Source organism: Electrona antarctica (assembly GCF_951216825.1).
Source record: "Electrona antarctica genome assembly, chromosome: 1".
In the NCBI taxonomy this organism is placed as follows: Eukaryota; Metazoa; Chordata; class Actinopteri; order Myctophiformes; family Myctophidae; genus Electrona; species Electrona antarctica.
Genome location: NC_136806.1, coordinates 10,282,280 through 10,298,329, shown reverse-complemented (window position 1 = coordinate 10,298,329; position 16,050 = coordinate 10,282,280). Strand labels below are relative to the sequence as shown.

Genomic DNA, 16,050 nt, shown 5'->3' with positions numbered 1-16,050 from the left:
GCAGACTGCACGTCATCTACATCAGGGGTTCTCAACGTTTTTGGCCGGGGACCCCCGGAAATGCTTTGGCAATGTCTCGGGACCCCCGCCCCGCCCCCTCCCGACCCCCAATATAAATTGACTGCTACAATAACCTTAAACCATTTTGGGGCGGGAACCCCTTTTGGTGTTTTAAGCATTGTTATAATTTAGCTATTGAAAAATAGCAGATCTACAAGCTCATAGCGCGCCACCGAGTGTCGCGCTACGAGCTTGTAGGTCTGCTATTTTTGAAAAATCGTGAAAATAAAATTTTAAAAAAAATGTTTTTTTTTAATAATTTGGGGACCCCCTAAAATAATTTGGCGACCCCCCGAGGGGTCGCGACCCACGGGTTGAGAACCCCTGATCTACATCAGCCCCCATGCATGGTCGTCCGTGCGTGTAAACCTCTTGAGTTTATCTGCACCGAACTATAGCTCGCAAGATACGCATCAAAAGGCAAAACAAAAAATCATGTTTTCTCGGCTAACGAGTTGCTGACATAGCACAGTCATTCTGTTACGCCTCTGCTTTCGCCCTTTTCCACAGTTGCAATAATGAGCTGGTAATTTAGAATTCACCTTTCAATCAGAGAACAGGAAAAAAGCCACTTTGGCATGATGACACACCGACCGCTGTGGGCAACATATTACATTATGAGTTTGACCTCAGTGGAGTGGTTCCTCAAAGTGGGGTCCGGGGACCCCCAGGGGTCCTTGAGGGAGTTCCAGGGAGGTCCCCAGTTAAATGATAGTTCGGAACCAAATGGACCCTTATCGGTGTGTAACTCTGAGAGTGTACAAATGGGACCCTAGCGGGTCCATTTTGGTTCCATTTGTACACTCTTGGAGTTACATTAACATTGATTTTACAATATAAATTGGGGGTCCCAGAGATAGAAATGCCATTAAATGGGGGGTCCGTAGACTAATGCATGTCAAACTGGGGGTCCTTGAAATTAAACTGATTGCGAATCACTGCTAGAGCCGTAAAAATCATTTATTATGGGGGTCCCTGGCATATGTTTTCAAATGGGGGTCCGCAGGTTAGTGTCAATTTGGGGGTCCTTGACATGAAAAAGTTTGGGGAACCACTGCCTTAGTGGATGTGGGTACAATAGCAGACCAGTCTCTCCATACAATATGTACCAGGGTTATGTAACAGTGTTGTTTTGATTTGATTTTTAGTCATAGTCTTTTGAATAGTTTATTTAATTTTAGTCACATTTTAGTCACCTGGAATGTTTTAGTGTTAGTCTAGTTTTAGTCGACTATAAGATTTTAGTCGACTAAATCTACAGTTGATTTAGCCGACTAAAATGTGTTTTGGCGGGCCTTGATGCCGTCGTAATGACTGTTTTTACACTTGCTGAAAATAGCCGATCTACAAGCTCACAACAAATCGCAGCGCGACGCGTTGTGTGCTTGATTGGCAATTTTCAGCATGCAACCAAGTGTAAAATGACTTATAGGCCATTAGTCCACTAGTCCCTTCCTAACATTTTAGTCTAGTTTGACGAAATTGTCAATACATCTAGTCTTAGTTTTAGTCATCATAGCTTAGTTTTCATTTAGTTTCCATTTAGTTTTCGTCAGTGAAAAAAATGTAGTCGACGGAAATTTTTCGTCTTAGTTTTAGTCGACAAAAACAACAGTTATGTAACACTCAAGAGTTATGGGTTCTGTGGCCTAAATTCCTAACAGACTGGGGGAGTTTTAAATTAACCCATTTTGGGCGGGAACCCCTTTTGGTGTTTTAAACATTATGTTATAATTTAGCTATTGAAAAATAGCAGATCTACAAGCTCATAGTGCGCCACCGAGTGGCGCGCTACGAGCTTGTAGGTCTGCTATTTTTGAAAAATCGTGAAAATATTTATTTCAGAAAACTGGGGGATTTAGAAGATTTTTTTTTTTAAAGTTCGAGGAACCACCGCAATGTAGCACAGCTGCAACAACTCACCTCAGAGTGTCAGGCGGAACCTTCATGGAGGCCAGGCTGACGTGGGTCAGGCTGAACGCCGAGCTGAAGAACTGACGGAACGTCGGCAGGGAATCCCTCGCTTTCCTAGAAGACAGAACAGGATGGAGAGGTAAGAGGAGGACAGAACAGAACCAGGAGATGAGGGGGAGTAATGGGTGAACGGGAGAGGAAATAGACAAGAAGAGAAATACAGAGCCTTTTTTTTCTTTACTTTTTATAAAACCCTTCATTTACAAGCTAATAAAACAACAATCACTTCACTTGTTTTCAGTCAAACATTCATATCATGAACCAAGGGCATTTTCCATAAAAATCTAACCAAAGCATAACAAATACAATAACATCCTCAATTGAATAGATAGCATCATTATGTAATACCATAGTTACTCCTATAATGCAGACCAGAGTTTGATCAGAGAGAGAGAGGGAGGGGTGATGAAGAGCAATTGCAATGCAAGACAAGCAAAGGAGATTGAGCGAGACAGGAAAAATGGCTGACAGGAAGGGGCGATAAATTGATACAGAGCGACAGAGAGACAAATTGAGCAGACGTGCCACAAGAGACCTCTGACAGAGCCAGAGATAGAGACCGAGACGGGGCTGTGGCAGTAAGAGACCGCCGTAGAGAGAACAGGGACAAAATAATTATAAGATTGACGGAGCGAGATATAAAGGCCAATGTAAACAGATGCCGGCTCTAACATTTAGGTCAGCTTTTTATTGAATATCCTGCAGACACGGTGAAAATGTGAGGTTGCCAATAATAATTACTGCCACCAATAAAAAGGTAACAATGACAGGCTGTTATCCAACCACCTGCTGGGCCATGATACATACATTAAGCCTGTCATCAGGAGAGACCGCAGAGGCCAGGGAAACACTCCCATTCGCACGCAGACTCCCAAAGCTTGCTCAATGACTGGATGCTAAATAGGCTGTGTTGGAAAGTAAGTAACTACATATACTTAAGTACAATGTTGAGGTATTTGTACTTTACTTGAGTATTTCCAATTACTTTTTCGCGCACACACACACACACACACACACACACACACACACACACACACACACACACACACACACACACACACACACACACACACACACACACACACACACACACACACACACACACACACACACACACACACACACACACACACACACACACACACTCTCTCAGTGTGTGCACATTCATTTACATGCATTTGTGCACTCATGCATGATTGTATGTGTTCAGGCACTGGTTTGTGACTGGACCGTGCATGCACGTGTGCGCGTGTGTGTGTGTGTGTGCGTGTGTGTGTGCACGTGCCTGAAAACCCTCGGGTCACAACAATAGATAACGGAGCCATCCAAGCATTTTACAGGGCCGCTGTAATACACTGGAAATTCTGTTCGGAGCGTGTAATCGCAGCCAAACTGCCATCGCAGCCCCCAACGTGCACATAATTCATTCAAGAGTAGAGGTGGAACAAGTGAGCGAACATGACAAAGTAATGAGGAGGAGGAAAGGAGAGGAAGAACCAGGATGCCAAGAAGAAGCATCCTGAGAGAGAGAGAGAGAGAGAGAGAGAGAGAGAGAGAGAGAGAGAGAGAGAGAGAGAGAGAGAGAGAGAGAGAGAGAGAGAGAGAGAGAGAGAGAGAGAGGAGAGGGAGAGGAGAGGGAGAGGGAGAGGGAGAGGGAGAGAGAGAGGGAGAGGGAGAGGGAGAGGGAGAGAGAGAGAAAGAGAGAGAGACAGAGACAGAGACAGAGACAGAGACAGAGAGAGACAGAGAGAGAGAGAGACAGAGAGAGACAGAGAGAGAGAGAGAGAGAGAAGAGAGGAGACAGAGAGAGACAGAGAGAGACAGAGAGAGACAGAGAGAGAGAGAGAGAGAGAGAGAGAGAGAGAGAGAGAGAGAGAGAGAGACAGAGAGAGACAGAGAGAGACAGAGAGAGAGAGAGGAGACAGAGAGAGAGAGAGAGAGAGAGAGAGAGAGAGAGAGAGAGAGAGAGAGAGAGAGAGAGAGAGAGAGAGAGTGAGAGAGATGATAGAGAGAGAGAGAGACAGAGAGAGAGAGAGAGAGAGAGACAGAGAGAGAGACGAGAGAGAGAGAGAGAGACGAGGAGAGAGAGAGACGAGAGCAGAGAGAGAGGTACTTAATCGTTGGGTGTGGAAGAATCGTCGACACCACTGTTCTTGTGTTTTAGGTGGCGAGCCCACTTGAGCATGGAATGCCACACGACAGGGGAGAACTGCAAGCAAAGACCCTCCGGGTACAGATGCACAAAGCTTGCATGATGACTGGATATTAAATGGGCCTAGTGAAATATTCAGAGCAAAATATGTAGCACGTGCACGCACGCACGCACGCATGCATACACACACACACACGCACGGTATCTTTCAAAACTCTTGCGGAAATGACTTCCAGACAAACATCATTAATTGCATGCATATGAATTCAGTGCACTCGAGGCAACTATTACATAATTGCCTCATCAAAATCATTTGAGTGTCATTATTTCATCCTAAATGGCCCATTTGTATTGGATGGCAGGAAAATAAATTCTGTCAGGACCACTTTTGGCAAAAATTCTTTAAAAGTCTTTAATTGCATAAGATTTGCATCTGGTAAATGCCTAAATTGTAAATATTACAACAGTATTCACAGTAAATGTTTGGCGGCAAGGTTCTGTTTGGGCAGAGCCATAGAGCAAGACAGAGTTACGACCACTCATGTTCACTTCATGGGGCTTCAGTCCAATGGCGGCTCTTCTACATAAGACTTCTATTGAATGGGGACAACTGGAAGTAGGGGTGTCAAAAGAAATCGATTCGAATTAGAATCGTGATTTCGTTATGAACGATTCAAAATCGATTCATAACTTCCAAAAATCGATTTAGATGTCTTTTTCTGGTTAGTTACAGGAGTTTTCACTACATGGTGTCTGTGATATGAAATGTAAGCTTACCCTAATCACAGTAAACATCATGTCTTTTCAAGTTACTGTAGTCACTTCAGTTCAAGACTGGAGTAGATTGTGATGAAATCCTATGTATTGAATCGAGAATCATTTTGAATAGAAAATAGTTTTGAATCTGGAAAAAAAATGCTTTTGAATTTGTTACGATTTTGAATCGAATCGTGACCCCAAGAATCGGAATCGAATCGTGGGAGACCCAAAGATTCACAGCCCTAACCGGAAGTTTACGGAATGCATTGCAGACTATGGGCTTGGCACGAGTACATGAACCACGTGACCGGCCTGCTTTCTGCCCCCTCAATGTCGCAACTCTGTCTTACTCTATGGCTCTGTGTTGGGGGACCTCCCTGTCCTTCCATGTGCACCCCCCCCCCCCCCCCCCCCCCCCCCCAGTGGACATGCAAATGTTGCAGCAGGAAATAATCAGTAGTTTTAAAAAAAGAAAAAGAAAAATGCATCAGTCTGCATTAAAGGACCGTTACTGTATGAAGATCACTCCAATGAATGAATGGCCAATGTCAGACTGACACCTCCTGAGCATCAGCTGATGCAGTGGTTGTGGCTGATCACTGATCAGCCAATGACGGTGAGCCGAGCCAGGCCAGGCTTGACTAACGACTCAACGCTTTGCTCCATTTGATATTTTAATACAGGAATGACATTTTGAATGTCTCTGCCTCATGTGCACTGTGGTCCCCATGCTGCTACAAGCCTCCACTGTTGTCCGGGTGAGGGTCTGTCTGTCCAAGCTGTTGGCCGGGTGAGGGTCTGTCTGTCCAAGCTGTTGGCCGGGTGAGGGTCTGTCTGTCCAAGCTGTTGTCCGGGTGAGGGTCTGTCCGTCCAAGCTGTTGTCCGGGTGAGGGTCTGTCTGTCCAAGCTGTTGTCTGGGTGAGGGTCTGTCTGTCCGGGTGAGGGTCTGTCTGTCCAAGCTGTTGGCCGGGTGAGGGTCTGTCTGTCCAAGCTGTTGTCTGGGTGAGGGTCTGTCTGTCCAAGCTGTTGTCTGGGTGAGGGTCTGTCTGTCCGGGTGAGGGTCTGTCTGTCCAAGCTGTTGTCTGGGTGAGGGTCTGTCTGTCCAAGCTGTTGGCCGGGTGAGGGTCTGTCCGTCCAAGCTGTTGTCCGGGTGAGGGTCTGTCTGTCCGGGTGAGGGTCTGTCTGTCCAAGCTGTTGTCTGGGTGAGGGTCTGTCTGTCCAAGCTGTTGGCCGGGTGAGGGTCTGTCTGTCCAAGCTGTTGGCCGGGTGAGGGTCTGTCTGTCCAAGCTGTTGTCCGGGTGAGGGTCTGTCTGTCCGGGTGAGGGTCTGTCTGTCCAAGCTGAAGACACAGCTTTTAGGGAGCGAATCCAGGACATACGGTATGTTTCCTGTACGCCACCAAGATTCCTAAATTAATACTTCAATGATAGATTAACTTGTAGAGGGAAGTAATGGAAAAGGGAGTGTAGGGAGTGGGGACCTAAATATAACTTATTTGTCCGCGCTATAATCGTCATTTACCATTATTCTGTGTTAGTAATGACACTTTTATCCAACCATATGCGTGGCAAAACATCAACAAAAGCTTGTCACCCAGGGGAGAGATACGCAGAGAGGTAGGCAATCGGCAAAGACACACAAGCCCAGATGCACAAATCTTGCACGATGACTGGATAGTGGATACTGAATAGGCCCAGTGAATTGTTTCGAGCAAAGGGAGTAGTTGTCCCTGCGTGAAATTGGCATTGTGTTCCAACTTGTCTGACTCAAAAGGTAGCCTTGTTTGCTGAAAAATTATTTGGTTGTTTGAGTAGAACTTGAGTAGAACTTGCCAAGGTCACAAATAAATTATAATACTGTTGTTCATTCCCCATAAAACCCTTTAAACCAAGCCTTTGGATAAGTGGAAACACGCCGAGCGAATGGCAATCTCCAGTCAGTCAGTATTCTTCTTAATAGAACAATTTATTTATTATACATTCCAAGGGATACTGTGAAAAGTACTTGAAGTAACTGGGCTGCATGAATGTGAAGCACGGAATGCGAGTTAAGCATACCTCATTTTCAAAGCAAATTCATTTGACAAATTGTATCATCATCTTCAACGAATCTGAATTTCGCTTGCTCCATGCTAATGTTTGCACTGGCAAAGGGGAAGAAATGTGTGTCGGGAGCTGGTGGCCCAGTTTAAGGCACATAGCACATAATGTATAGGCTCTGATGGAGCCTGCCAGTGAGCCGTGGGTTCGATTCCCGAGCTCGGCCACCCTTGCCGTTTTGTCACTCCCACTCCCCCTTTCCTGGCATAATATCCTTATTTATTAGTGGAGAGTGCTGAACCCTTGACTGTCCAGTGGAGCTGTTCACTGGCCAACAGTAGAACACTGTCGTCACCTCCCATGATTTAAAGATGGAGTGCCGTGATGTTTGTATTTTTTCCAGTTTTGCATGTGTTCATGAGGTGACAGTACTTCAATAGACCCCTTGGTGTGGTTGTTATGTGCAATGATGTCTTCCCTTTGTATTTAGGGTTTCTTCCTGGAGGCTGAAGCCTTTACAGTCAAACGTGCCAATGAAAAAAACTGTGATATAGTGACATCACAATATCATTCTCTCCCCCACCCTTTATCATACAACAGCACTCCTTCTTTAACCCATTTTGACCTGAGATCAGATTCTAAAAATGTCTTCTACATCCTGAAAAAGCTATGTTTCTATGTCAGTGGTTCTTCGATTTTTCAAAAATAGCAGACCTACAAGCTCGTAGCGCGCCACTCGGTGGCGCGCTATGAGCTTGTAGATCTGCTATTTTTCAATAGCTAAAGCATAACATAATGCCCTGACTGTGTCCAGGGTGTTGCCATGTGTCTGTCTCTGTCTGACTGTGTCCAGGGTGTTGCCATGTGTCTGTCTCTGCCTGACTGTGTCCAGGGTGTTGCCATGTGTCTGTCTCTGCCCTGACTGTGTCCAGGGTGTTGCCATGTGTCTGTCTCTGCCTGACTGTGTCCAGGGTGTTGCCATGTGTCTGTCTCTGCCCTGACTGTGTCCAGGGTGTTGCCATGTGTCTGTCTCTGCCTGACTGTGTCCAGGGTGTTGCCATGTGTCTGTCTCTGCCCTGACTGTGTCCAGGGTGTTGCCATGTGTCTGTCTCTACCTGACTGTGTCCAGGGTGTTGCCATGTGTCTGTCTCTGCCCTGACTGTGTCCAGGGTGTTGCCATGTGTCTGTCTCTGCCCTGACTGTGTCCAGGGTGTTGCCATGTGTCTGTCTCTGCCCTGACTGTGTCCAGGGTGTTGCCATGTGTCTGTCTCTGCCCTGACTGTGTCCAGGGTGTTGCCATGTGTCTGTCTCTGCCTGACTGTGTCCAGGGTGTTGCCATGTGTCTGTCTCTGCCTGACTGTGTCCAGGGTGTTGCCATGTGTCTGTCTCTGCCCTGACTGTGTCCAGGGTGTTGCCATGTGTCTGTCTCTGTCTGACTGTGTCCAGGGTGTTGCCATGTGTCTGTCTCTGCCCTGACTGTGTCCAGGGTGTTGCCATGTGTCTGTCTCTGCCTGACTGTGTCCAGGGTGTTGCCATGTGTCTGTCTCTACCCTGACTGTGTCCAGGGTGTTGCCATGTGTCTGTCTCTACCCTGACTGTGTCCAGGGTGTTGCCATGTGTCTGTCTCTGCCTGACTGTGTCCAGACTCCAGGGTGTTGCTGTAAATGAGCATCTGTTCTCAGCGACTTCCCCTGGGCAAAACGAAAGTGAAATACAGATGTGTCATTCCAAATCTTCACGCTTTCCTGATCTTTTCCTGAAGGTTTTATGAAAATGCATGTTTTCCCTGCAGGTTGTATTCACCGATTAGCCTAATGCTAATTCTATTGCTTTGCTACTGAGAAGAAGAAGCGTCCATCAGAGGAAGTCTATCTATTCAGGGAATCTGAATAGAATTAACATAGAACACTGTGGCAAATGCCCAACCCCCCCCACCCCCCCCCCCCCCCCTCCCCGACGATGTTCTGTTGCTGACAATGAACTGACAATCTACTGAATTCCCGATGGCAGTACATGTGAACTTCTCAAACGGCACACATCTGTATTTGTTCCAGGAATGAATGCTGATTGATTGTAACATTTTCCCATTAAAGTCAAAAGCCAAATATGACTGGGTGTTAGTGTGGGTTATCTGTCTAATGGAAGCCAAATGAATGTGAAATGAAGGCGTGAGGGAGAAAGGGAGAGCTGACGAAGGCTTTCCAAGCATCCATGAACAAACGTCTAATATCCATCCTCCCACACAGAGCAACAGAATGAGACAGAATGATTAGCACCACGTACGCCTAACAGGTCCAGGCCACGATCTTACCAAGACAGCCGACAGATACACTCGCACATTCTTAATACTTAACATTTTGTGCATTGTTCATTTGACTGAAGGGATGCAAAGAACAGGCATCAGCTGAGTCTTATCAGCATGGCTCAGAGAAGCGTTTCAGGATGCACCTGCAGCTCTCCGACCGACAGATACATAGCTTTGAGACACAATATAACAGAGGTCCGGGGACCACCAGTGGTCCTTGAGGGGTTTCCAAGTGGTCCCCAGCTAAATAATGGAGAGTGTGTAACCAAATGAACCCTTATATATATATATATTTAACTCCCGAGAGTGAAAAATGGACCCTTCCGGATCCATTTGGTTTCATTTTAAAATGGTAAATGGTGCATTTATATAGCGCCTTTATCCAAGGCGCTTTACATAGATTGTGCATTACATTCACCCATTCACACACACATTCACACACTGATGGCAGCAGAAACCATGCAAGGCACCAACCAGCACATCAGGAGCAATTAGGGGTTCAGCGTCTTGCTCAAGGACACTTCGACAGTAAATCTGGGGGAGCCCGGGTTCGAACTGGCAACCTTACAGTTATACCATCCAGCCACTCTACCCCTGAGCCACCGCTGCCCCAGGAGTTAAATTATTGTTACACAATTACTTAATTTGCAAGAAGCCTACACACAATTTGAAAATATAGAAGAATAGTTATTTTGGTTCAACGCCTGTTATCTCTCCTAATGGTACCAACATCAATACAGCACGGAATTGTGGACAACATCTTAAACAACGACGACAAAATATTGTGTTTTGTGTCTGAGACAGAGGTTAAATCTCATCAAATGGCGGTCCGTGGCTCAACTGCAGAATGAAATAATAATGGGCCTTGATATGAAAAGGGTTGAGAACCACTGCAAATTAGAACACTGACTCAGTCTCAGACAATAAGACACTGACTGTGAGACAATAAGACACTGACTGTGAGTCAATAAGACACTGACTGTGAGACAATACATTGGCACCAAGACAATAAGACACTGACTGTGAGTCAATACATTGGCACCAAGACAATAAGACACTGACTGTGAGACAATACATTGGCACCAAGACAATAAGACACTGACTGTGAGACAATACATTGGCACCAAGACAATAAGACACTGACTGTGAGACAATACATTGGCACCAAGACAATAAGACACTGACTGTGAGACAATACATTGGCACCAAGACAATAAGACACTGCCTGTGAGACAATACATTGGCACCAAGACAATAAGACACTGACTGTGAGACAATACATTGGCACCAAGACAATAAGACACTGCCTGTGAGACAATACATTGGCACCAAGACAATAAGACACTGACTGTGAGACAATGCATTGGCACCAAGACAATAAGACACTGACTGTGAGTCAATACATTGGCACCAAGACAATAAGACACTGACTGTGAGACAATGCATTGGCACCAAGACAATAAGACACTGACTGTGAGTCAATACATTGGCACCAAGACAATAAGACACTGACTGTGAGACAATGCATTGGCACCAAGACAATAAGACACTGACTGAGACAATACATTGGCACCAAGACAATAAGACACTGACTGTGAGACAATGCATTGGCACCAAGACAATAAGACACTGACTGTGAGACAATACATTGGCACCAAGACAATAAGACACTGACTGTGAGACAATACATTGGCACCAAGACAATAAGACACTGACTGTGAGACAATACATTGGCACCAAGACAATAAGACACTGACTGTGAGACAATGCATTGGCACCAAGACAATAAGACACTGACTGTGAGACAATGCATTGGCACCAAGACAATAAGACACTGACTGTGAGACAATACATTGGCACCAAGACAATAAGACACTGACTGTGAGTCAATACATTGGCACCAAGACAATAAGACACTGACTGTGAGACAATGCATTGGCACCAAGACAATAAGACACTGACGGTGAGACAATGCATTGGCACCAAGACAATAAGACACTGACTGTGAGACAATGCATTGGCACCAAGACAATAAGACACTGACTGTGAGACAATGCATTGGCACCAAGACAATAAGACACTGACTGTGAGACAATACATTGGCACCAAGACAATAAGACACTGACGGTGAGACAATACATTGGCACCAAGACAATAAGACACTGACTGTGAGACAATACATTGGCACCAAGACAATAAAACACTGACTGTGAGTCAATACATTGGCACCAAGACAATAAGACACTGACTGTGAGACAATGCATTGGCACCAAGACAATAAGACACTGACTGTGAGACAATGCATTGGCACCAAGACAATAAGACACTGACTGTGAGACAATACATTGGCACCAAGACAATAAGACACTGACTGTGAGACAATACATTGGCACCAAGACAATAAGACACTGACTGTGAGACAATACATTGGCACCAAGACAATAAGACACTGACTGTGAGACAATACATTGGCACCAAGACAATAAGACACTGACTGTGAGACAATACATTGGCACCAAGACAATAAGACACTGACTGAGACAATACATTGGCACCAAGACAATAAGACACTGACTGTGAGACAATACATTGGCCCCAAGACAATAAGACACTGACTGAGAGACAATACACTGGCACCAAGACAATAAGACACTGACTGAGACAATACATTGGCACCAAGACAATAAGACACTGACTGTGAGACAATACATTGGCACCAAGACAATAAGACACTGACTGTGAGACAATACATTGGCACCAAGACAATAAGACACTGACTGTGAGACAATACATTGGCACCAAGACAATAAGACACTGACTGTGAGACAATGCATTGGCACCAAGACAATACGACACTGACTGTGAGACAATACATTGGCACCAAGACAATAAGACACTGACTGTGAGACAATACACTGGCACCAAGACAATACGACACTGACTGTGAGACAATACATTGGCACCAAGACAATACGACACTGACTGTGAGACAATACATTGGCACCAAGACAATAAGACACTGACTGTGAGACAATACACTGGCACCAAGACAATACGACACTGACTGTGAGACAATACATTGGCACTAAGACAATAAGACACTGACTGTGACAATACATTGGCACCAAGACAATAAGACACTGACTGTGAGACAATACATTGGCACCAAGACAATAAGACACTGACTGTGAGACAATACACTGGCACCAAGACAATAAGACACTGACTGTGAGACAATACATTGGCACCAAGACAATAAGACACTGACTGTAAGACAATGCATTGGCACCAAGACAATAAGACACTGACTGTAAGACAATACATTGGCACCAAGACAATAAGACACTGACTGTGAGACAATACATTGGCACCAAGACAATAAGACACTGACTGTGAGACAATACATTGGCACCAAGACAATAAGACACTGACTGAGAGACAATGCATTGGCACCAAGACAATAAGACACTGACTGTAAGACAATGCATTGGCACCAAGACAATAAGACACTGACTGTGAGACAATACATTGGCACCAAGACAATAAGACACTGACTGTGAGACAATACATTGGCACCAAGACAATAAGACACTGACTGTAAGACAATGCATTGGCACCAAGACAATAAGACACTGACTGTGAGACAATACATTGGCACCAAGACAATAAGACACTGACTGTGAGACAATACATTGGCACCAAGACAATAAGACACTGACTGAGACAATACATTGGCACCAAGACAATAAGACACTGACTGAGACAATACATTGGCACCAAGACAATAAGACACTGACTGTGAGTCAATACATTGGCACCAAGACAATAAGACACTGTGACTGTGAGACAATGCATTGGCACCAAGACAATAAGACACTGACTGTGAGACAATACATTGGCACCAAGACAATAAGACACTGACGGTGAGACAATGCATTGGCACCAAGACAATAAGACACTGACTGTGAGACAATGCATTGGCACCAAGACAATAAGACACTGACTGTGAGACAATACACTGGCACCAAGACAATAAGACACTGACTGTGAGACAATACATTGGCACCAAGACAATAAGACACTGACTGTGAGACAATACATTGGCACCAAGACAATAAGACACTGACTGTGAGACAATACACTGGCACCAAGACAATAAGACACTGACTGTGAGACAATACATTGGCACCAAGACAATAAGACACTGACTGTGAGACAATACATTGGCACCAAGACAATAAGACACTGACTGTGAGACAATACACTGGCACCAAGACAATAAGACACTGACTGTGAGACAATACATTGGCACCAAGACAATAAGACACTGACTGTAAGACAATGCATTGGCACCAAGACAATAAGACACTGACTGTGAGACAATACATTGGCACCAAGACAATAAGACACTGACTGTGAGACAATACATTGGCACCAAGACAATAAGACACTGACTGAGACAATACATTGGCACCAAGACAATAAGACACTGACTGTAAGACAATGCATTGGCACCAAGACAATAAGACACTGACTGTGAGACAATACATTGGCACCAAGACAATAAGACACTGACTGTGAGACAATACATTGGCACCAAGACAATAAGACACTGACTGAGACAATACATTGGCACCAAGACAATAAGACACTGACTGAGACAATACATTGGCACCAAGACAATAAGACACTGACTGTGAGACAATACATTGGCACCAAGACAATAAGACACTGTGACTGTGAGACAATACATTGGCACCAAGACAATAAGACACTGACTGTGAGACAATGCATTGGCACCAAGACAATAAGACACTGACTGTGAGACAATGCATTGGCACCAAGACAATAAGACACTGACTGTGAGACAATGCATTGGCACCAAGACAATAAGACACTGACTGTGAGACAATACACTGGCACCAAGACAATAAGACACGGACTGTGAGACAATGCATTGGCACCAAGACAATAAGACACTGACTGTGAGACAATGCATTGGCACCAAGACAATAAGACACTGACTGTGAGACAATACATTGGCACCAAGACAATAAGACACGGACTGTGAGACAATACATTGGCACCAAGACAATAAGACACTGTGACTGTGAGACAATACATTGGCACCAAGACAATAAGACACTGACTGTGAGACAATGCATTGGCACCAAGACAATAAGACACTGACTGTGAGACAATGCATTGGCACCAAGACAATAAGACACTGACTGTGAGTCAATACATTGGCACCAAGACAATAAGACACTGTGACTGTGAGACAATGCATTGGCACCAAGACAATAAGACACTGACTGTGAGACAATACATTGGCACCAAGACAATAAGACACTGACGGTGAGACAATGCATTGGCACCAAGACAATAAGACACTGACTGTGAGACAATACATTGGCACCAAGACAATAAGACACTGACTGTGAGACAATGCATTGGCACCAAGACAATAAGACACTGACTGTGAGACAATACATTGGCACCAAGACAATAAGACACTGACTGTGAGACAATGCATTGGCACCAAGACAATAAGACACTGACTGTGAGACAATACATTGGCACCAAGACAATAAGACACTGACTGTGAGACAATGCATTGGCACCAAGACAATAAGACACTGACTGTGAGACAATACATTGGCACCAAGACAATAAGACACTGACTGTGAGACAATACATTGGCACCAAGACAATAAGACACTGACTGTGAGACAATACATTGGCACCAAGACAATAAGACACTGACTGTGAGACAATACATTGGCACCAAGACAATAAGACACTGACTGTGAGACAATACACTGGCACCAAGACAATAAGACACTGCCTGTGAGTCAATACACTGGCACCAAGACAATAAGACACTGACTGTGAGACAATACATTGGCACCAAGACAATAAGACACTGACTGTGACAATACATTGGCACCAAGACAATAAGACAGACTGTGAGACAATACATTGGCACCAAGACAATAAGACACTGACTGTGAGACAATGCATTGGCACCAAGACAATAAGACACTGACTGTGAGACAATACATTGGCACCAAGACAATAAGACACTGACTGTGAGACAATACATTGGCACCAAGACAATAAGACACTGACTGTGAGACAATACATTGGCACCAAGACAATAAGACACTGACTGTGAGACAATGCATTGGCACCAAGACAATAAGACACTGACTGTGAGTCAATACATTGGCACCAAGACAATAAGACACTGACTGTGAGACAATACATTGGCACCAAGACAATAAGACACTGACTGTGAGACAATGCATTGGCACCAAGACAATAAGACACTGACTGTGAGACAATACATTGGCACCAAGACAATAAGACACTGACGGTGAGACAATGCATTGGCACCAAGACAATAAGACACTGACTGTGAGACAATGCATTGGCACCAAGACAATAAGACACTGACTGTGAGACAATACATTGGCACCAAGACAATAAGACACTGACTGTGAGACAATGCATTGGCACCAAGACAATAAGACACTGACTGTGAGACAATACATTGGCACCAAGACAATAAGACACTGACTGTGAGACAATACATTGGCACCAAGACAATAAGACACTGACTGTGAGACAATACATTGGCACCAAGACAATAAGACACTGACTGTGAGACAATACATTGGCACCAAGACAATAAGACACTGACTGTGAGACAATACACTGGCACCAAGACAATAAGACACTGCCTGTGAGTCAATACA

At 44.7% G+C, this 16,050-nt stretch overlaps 1 protein-coding gene across 1 annotated transcript in view; it reads right to left on the bottom strand.

Moving 5' to 3' along the window:
* The window catches only part of carmil3 (capping protein regulator and myosin 1 linker 3), a 173,379-nt gene that overhangs the window by 71,542 nt on the left and 85,787 nt on the right, over window positions 1–16,050 (bottom strand). The window contains exon 15 of the mRNA XM_079488499.1: window positions 1,984–2,088. Within this exon, the coding sequence (XP_079344625.1) occupies window positions 1,984–2,088 (105 nt within the window). The remainder of the gene's footprint in view (window positions 1–1,983; window positions 2,089–16,050) is intronic.